The 7,196-nt window shown below is 32.5% G+C and overlaps 1 protein-coding gene across 2 annotated transcripts; it reads right to left on the bottom strand.

The window, feature by feature from the left end:
* Positions 1–3,020: 3,020 nt before the first annotated feature.
* Positions 3,021–5,962, bottom strand: LOC11410657 (polygalacturonase 1 beta-like protein 3). Of its 2 annotated transcripts, none has more exons than XM_003613186.4 (3): positions 5,812–5,962; positions 5,292–5,522; positions 3,021–5,177 (listed from the first exon to the last, which is right to left on the bottom strand). In XM_003613186.4, the coding sequence occupies exons 2-3, from the start codon at positions 5,346–5,348 to the stop codon at positions 3,342–3,344; spliced, it is 1,893 nt and encodes a 630-aa protein (XP_003613234.1). In that variant the 5' UTR covers positions 5,349–5,522; positions 5,812–5,962; the 3' UTR covers positions 3,021–3,341. The 2 variants fall into 2 exon arrangements, with proteins under 2 accessions (XP_003613234.1, XP_039690339.1); XM_039834405.1 differs by lacking the exon at positions 5,812–5,962 and adding an exon at positions 5,674–5,698.
* Positions 5,963–7,196: the final 1,234 nt, after the last annotated feature.

The following is a 7,196-nucleotide window of genomic DNA, read 5'->3' as shown; positions in this document are numbered from 1 at the left end:
AATTGATGTGTTCTAGTTCGAACTTCGACTTTTGTATATATTATGCATTGTCCCTAGCAACTGAGTTAAGCTCACGGGACACTCTAGTAGCTATACTAAGCACATAAAATGAGAAGAGAGGTGTTATAGATATTTTCTCTAACACACTTTGTTGTTGCATGAAACTCATGTGACTTTTTATACTTTAAAAATGAATCACACATAAAGTAGTACATGAATAAGCACTTAATCACTTCAACTTTTTACATAATCAATTCATTTAAAATCAAACTATCAACACATAAACAAACATAATCTTGAAAGAAAATATGTATGTACTCTTGGTCAGCCGTCGCTTTTTGTCCAAGTTCATCAAGATCGCTTTTTGGACGGCCGGTCTGGTTTAGATTACCTTAAACAATTACACCATGGTTCACAATTAATGTTGTTCATCGTTCACATATCACATGTTTTCATATGTATCGATATATCTTTGCGAACATAGGGGCCCTAGCCACAAGTTTTTTGTGATAAAATCGTTACATAAATTGTTGAAATAGTGTATACTCTCGTTATATCGTTATAAGTACCAAACAAACACATGGGAAAGTTGGAATCTTACAAGTTTAATAATTCCAAAATTTTGGGATGTCATCAATATTGTGAACCAATCATTTTTTTATTGCAGTAATTAAATTACTTGTGAACCAATCATTTCTTTTATTGCAGTAATTAAATAACAATTCTCTTTCTTTTAATCTTTGTAATTCTTAATATGTATTTTGAAAAATTAAATAACATTTATTTTATAATAAATAGGATATATGATTTAAAATTTTATGGCGGACCTTAAAATACGTCACTCCCTCAGCATATTTTAAAGTGTGTTTTTTCATAACAGTTTTTGTTATTTTTTAATTGTTGTTTTCAAATTTCATATAGTATTTAATATTGTTTTTTTAAATTGTTCCTAATTATATTCGATGGAGAAAAATAGGTGAGTTGAGATGATAAATAATTAAAAGTAATAGGTTTAAATATGAAAATAGTCCCTGCAAATATCTGACATTTTGGTTTTAGTCACTGTAAAAATATTTTTTTGGTTTTAGTCCCTGCAAATATAAAAATTTGGTTTTGATCCTTGGTATTTTGTTTTAGTCCTTGTAAAATTGATTCATATTGGATTTGGTCCTTGTAATATGTAGAATATTTGATTTTAGTCCCTCAAAATGAGGACTAAAATAAATATTATAGGGACCAATTTCAATATGAAATGATTTTACAAGGATTAAAACAAAATACTAAGGACCAAAACCAAATATTCTATATTTGCAGTGACTAAAACCAATTTTTTTTATAGGGACTAAAACCAAAACGCCAGATATTTGGAGGGACCGTTTCCATATTTAAGCCAAAGTAATATAGTCATTCATTTATAGTCATTCCTAATTATCAACAAAGAATAACTTGTTTCGATGTGGCGTTATAAATAATGATTCTTGTCTGTGTGCTAGTGGGTGTTGCTCTCTGGAAACTGTCACTCATTTATTTTTACATTGTTGTTTTTTTGAGTCTGTTTAGCCTTGTATTCTTCGATGGGTTGGTATTTTTTCGGTCCTCCCGTTATATGCAACAAATCATTTCAATGAGTTCAGCTCTGGTGGTGGTGGCTCTAAGCTGCGGCAATCTATTTTGCATGTTATTTGGTTTGCTATCGTGTAGGAAATATGAAAAGAAAGAAATAACAGAATTTTAACGATAAATAATGCTCAATTATGCAATTAGTGGACAAAATTAAATTACTTTCCTTCTTGTGGTTGAAGGCAAAATTTGTTCATTTTTCCTTCAATTATCATGGCTGGTGGCTTAGTCCCCTTGCATTGTTGGGCTATGGCTGGTTGTTATTTCTTTCGCTTAGGTTTTTTTGTTGTTTTTTCCAATTTCCGTTTTGTAATTATTGTTCAGACTTTTCTGTTTCTTCCTTGTTACATTTTGTGCTAGAAATGACATTTTGATTTGGTAATATATTCTATTTTGGCCTCTTAAAAAAAAGTAATATAGTAGAAAAAAGATGAAACACTTGACAAAAAAAGAAAATATAGATGAAACGGTTGAGAAAATAGATGAAACAAATTCAATAACATCATTAATTAATTTGTGCAAACTTACTTATCATAAATTACAATCTCCACGTTTCCAAAAGGAAAACTAGGAAGCAAATTAAAACATGAGCTCTTAAATTGAAGTAGAGATACTACAATTCCAGGGTCCCTACAATATGTTGAAGAATGTTTGGCTTCCCCCTTTAGAACTTTAAAAAAACGATTTAAATAAAAAATTATATCATAGTTTATAGCTTTTCATACAAAAAACCAAACCTGTTTCATGATAAATACTTTGTACTCGTGCTACTATATGGTATTGACAGTTCAATACTAGAATGAACTTATAGTTTACAAAATCATGACATGTGTAATTAAGTCTGTGATGTTACAAACTTACAATAAGCTTGTCTATTTAAATAGTAAGTTTGAGTCATTCATAAACTAAAAATATACTAAACAAACAATGTAATATTGTTAAAGGAGGAAAAGTTTAAAAAAGAGTGATTAGACAATTTGTTGAATGAGAACAAAATTCGCAATTTCACCTCTACTATTTTTGAGTTAATCTTAGAACTGAAGACAATGCAGATAGACCTTACACTTATTATTATTTATATAAATATGATTGATCTCTTACTCTTATTTGGACATTGGGCAACAATATCTGTCCCGTGAACTTTGTCACACCAATACAAGAGCATGTTTTGGGTGGTTTAAGGACCACCTCATCCTTTAAGTTCACATGGCTTTGTATATTTGTGGAAAATCCAATTCCGTGTCCCTCTAATTGTTCTCCCCCTACTAAAATTTATCATCATATATGCATATCATGTCTTTTTTTTGTCTCTTCATGAAATGAAATTTTTGTTCTTGCGTGTTCTAACCAATACCATCGAATCACTTAATAATTGAAACAAAAAAACAAACACAAAACAGTGACAAGTGACAAGTTTAATTAACTTGATGATTCATTGCTTTGCATTGTTCTCAACTTGATTCATTGCTTCCCATTATTAGGGAAACAAGCAAACCATAAACACTTACAATTAATAATAATCTTATAATATAAATATATTATAATATACCATACCTTAATTTTTCTATCAAACTAAAAATTGAAAAATAAAAAATGACATTACTTAAACTTAAAATTCAAAAGAGTTCTTCTAACTGCTGGTTTTTTTAGCAGCAAAAAAGAACCAGTTTTGATTTTTATCTATTGCACCATTCAATTTTTTCTCATTCTTCCCAAGCTTCTTAATCAGCAACTGTCCATGACAAATCATTCTCAAAAATCCAATGACAAACCTCAATCCGACCCGGACCCGACCCAAGAGACATAAAAGCACCATGAGTTGGACTCCAATCAGAAGTATCCAAATGACAAACAGCAACCCCTTGATTGATCTTATCTTTACTCTTCGGGTCAAGTAGCTCCGCTTGATAAACCCGAACCTTAGGAACCGAGTGACAATAATAAAGCAAATACGGAAACAAACTCTGATGACACGAAACAGACCGGGTCACTTTCCCGCCATTAATCCCATTAACCCGACCCACCATAACATCCTTCTTCGACCCATTTACATTCTCAGTAGTCCGAACCACCACATTTCGACCCAAAACCGAAGTTGCAAAGTCGATCATATCCTCAATAGACCCAACACATCTTTTTGTCTCACCTTTAGCCGGAACTCTCTCACAATCACCCAATGAATCCCTCATCATCTTTTCCATTGAACCATTATCCGAAGCCTTGAATAGCCCCTTCATCTCATCAATCTTGGATGTAGAAAACGGTAATTTCGCAAGAATACTCCGGGGTAAAAACGACCTTTTAGGTAATTTATCTCTAATATCAGGCATAGGCATTACCGTACCTTCTTTCAACATTTTCTCTCTAAAAAACTTACCAGGCTCAACCCATTTTTTTACCAAACTACCACTCGCAGCATTTTTGTTCACTTTCACAGAAGCACTTAAACTCGAACTCACGTTTGTGTACTTTGCAAAAGAAACACCTTCCTTCGAATACTCTTTGAAATCATTTTTAACACCATAGCCTTTAAAACCAACCTTTGTTTCACCGGTTGATGTTTTAGCATAGCTTGTGAATGTATCAGTTCCATCATTGAAAGATTTTCCATAGTTATCAAAACCAATTTTCGCAGCATTTGCGGTTTTTGCATAGCTAGTAAAAGAATCAGCACCAACGTTGGATTTTTCACGGTAAGTTGAAAACGTTTGAGTTGCACCGTTACCACCGTTAGCATAGTTAGAGAAACTGTTTGTCGGGTTATTCATATCTACGCCGTAACTTTTGAAACTGTCGTTACCGGCGTTTGAGGTTTCGGCGTAGTTTGAAAAACCCGATCCAGCAGTGTTGGAGCTTGTTCCGTAGCTGGTGAATTCTTCAGTGGGGCCATTACCGTTTTTACCGTAGGAAGTGAAAGATTGTTGACCGCTGTTACCGTTTTCTGTGTAAGAGTTGAAGGATTGTGTTCTTCCGTTGGCGCTATCGGAGTAAGAAGTGAAAACTTCGTTTGGAACGTTGGTTTCAGTTGTGTATGTTTTGAACTCGCCGCCGCCGCCGGTGGCTCCGGCGCCGTAAGTGTGGAAGCTTTGATCGGCGACGTTGGCGTTGGTAGCGTAGCTGGTGAAGGTTTCTTTATGGCCGGCGGAGTTTCGGCTGTAGCGACGGAAATCGTTCACCAGAACGTTTTCACCGTCGGAGTAGTTTTTGAACGAGTCAAATCCACCGGGTCGATCCGTTCCGTAGTTGGTGAAGTTCTTGTCTCTGTAAATGGCGAAATTTACATCATCTCCGTGCTTTTCGAGACTCTGGGCTACTTCCGGCAAGCAGAGTAGGTTCGCGGCTGAGCAAAATTCCGGCAGGCGCGTGGATAACACGTTGCCGGAAGCTAGCTTCGCGAACGTCGCTGCTTCCACGGTGGATAGCGGTGAAGCCTTGGAAAACAGAAATGACGGTTTCGGTAAACCGTTGCGGATCTCTTTGTCCCAATACCGATTCAGAAATGCTTTTGGTGTGAACGGATTTTTGTCTCCGGCGACATCATCTCCGGCGGAAATAACCTGCATTGATGAAAATTGATTAAAACCCATTTTAGATATCACAATGGTTAATATAAAACAATTGAAAAAATTGAAACTTTGAACAATGAGAATAATAAAAAAAAAAAATCTTACAGTGATAGATGAGAAGAGGAAAAAGAAACAGATAAGGTTGAGTGGTTTGTTCATCATATTAATGTTGTTTTGTTTGAAAGAGTGAGAAAGATGAAAGAAGGTTGAGAATGTTGGTTGATTTTTAAGTTGTGGATGAAATTTATATAAAGAGGAGTGAGAATAAGAATGTGTGTATGTGATTGTAGATTGGGTCTTCACTCTTCAATCTTCATCCTTTCATGTGAAAATTTCCTGCAAATTACAAGTACAAAAAAATTAAATTAATTTGTGATATGATTAACTAAATTATTGATTAATTAAATTATTGTTGGTTGATTAAATAATGTGGGCTAAGAACCAAATGAAAAACAAATCATGTAAAACAAAGATTAAGTGAACTAACACAAGTGAGAAACTAATGTTAGAAGAAACAAACAAGTAGAATAAGTCAATAGAGATAAAAAAAAAAAAAAAGTTGGAAGAAAAATATTGGTGAGCATTGAATATTTAGAGCATAGAATTGAATAGAGAATGAATTAACCTTGATATATGCTGGACAGTTTGTTTGCATGAACGATACGTATGAGGGTAACATATATTTATAGCACTTGAAAGTTGAAAATTTAATTTCACGCGTTTTCTAGTTTCTCAATGCAATGCTACACAGTGAAAAATTAATGGGATTCAGCTCAACATGGACATATATTTTCTGTTTTCTTATTTTTTCCTTGATAGTAACTGAATGTGAATTGATTTATAGATGTAGATTTTTTTTAGCAGTGAATTGATTTTTTTTCCTTTAAAAATAAAATAATTTATTAAGAAAATGTACTAATACGGTTATGCCACATCACTACAGTCAACTATTGACTAGAGTCTGTCATGATAAAGAAAATAACTAACTATTGGCTCGAGCAGTCTCTAAAAAGGAAAAAATATTTAGTTGATAATTAGGATGAAATAGATAGAATAGACTAGACAATCATTTTTTTTCTTAAAATTTCGTATAGAAAAAATCTTTCTATGTTATTTTTTTTATGAAAATAACTTTTTTGTTTTATTTTTTCTGACAAAATATTTTTTAATTTATTATTCAGTACTAATAAGATGTTTTTTTTTGAGGGAGATATGATAAGATATTCTTTTTTCCAATTTATTATTGAAAAACTATAATTCAAAATTTTTATTTTTTGTGGTTACAAACTATAATTCGAATTATATCAAAACATTTAACATAAAAGACAAAAATGTTAATATTTTAAATTTCAAAAATTATTAAGAAATTATAATGTACTAAACGCTAAATTAGATTAAGGGTCTTGTTAACCAGTGCCTTCGGGACACTGGTTAAAGAATCTATAAATATAATTTATGTCTTGAAAATATAAACTGTCACTTTTTATCAAGTAATAATTACATTAATTTTTAATAAAAACTTACTTTTTTTGGTGCTTAACCAATGTTCCGGGGGCACTGATTAACATTCTCCTTAGATTAAACTAGTAAATTATTAAGTTGATCGTTGTCTTTGTAACACACTCTCAAACTAGACTTTGATTGTATTGATATCTCAAAAGAGTCTCTGTCTTTGTTAAGCGTTTCTCAATTGAGCCCCTCTATTAGTATAGTTCATCTAACATTGTTAACAGTGATGATGTGGCACCTTAACTTCGTGTGTTTGAGTATTTTGTCGAAATAGTCCAACTTTATCCATTTAGTCTCAAATCAGTCCATGTCTTTATTCAATTTCTATCAAAATAGTTTGTCCATGAATGAATACCAACTCAAAATCAGTGCAACATTCGACCACCTAAAACCCCAAAACATTGTTTAATTAGACTAGAAACAATGTTTTTATGCGATTCTTGATCAAATTCCAGCCATCATCATTTAATTAATTAGTCATACATGAACAAGTTTAGGTTT

This window comes from Medicago truncatula, chromosome 5 (assembly GCF_003473485.1).
Source record: "Medicago truncatula cultivar Jemalong A17 chromosome 5, MtrunA17r5.0-ANR, whole genome shotgun sequence".
Classification (NCBI taxonomy): domain Eukaryota; kingdom Viridiplantae; phylum Streptophyta; class Magnoliopsida; order Fabales; family Fabaceae; genus Medicago; species Medicago truncatula.
This window is presented reverse-complemented; position numbering and strand designations above follow the sequence as displayed.

Coding starts and splice junctions, on each gene's coding strand:
- LOC11410657 (XM_003613186.4), bottom strand. CDS start 5,348: ATGATGAACAAACCACTCAACCTTATCTGTTTCTTTTTCCTCTTCTCA. Junction 5,178..5,291: donor TCCTCTTCTCATCTATCACT/GTAAGATTTTTT, acceptor TCATCAATGCAG/GTTATTTCCGCCGGAGATGA.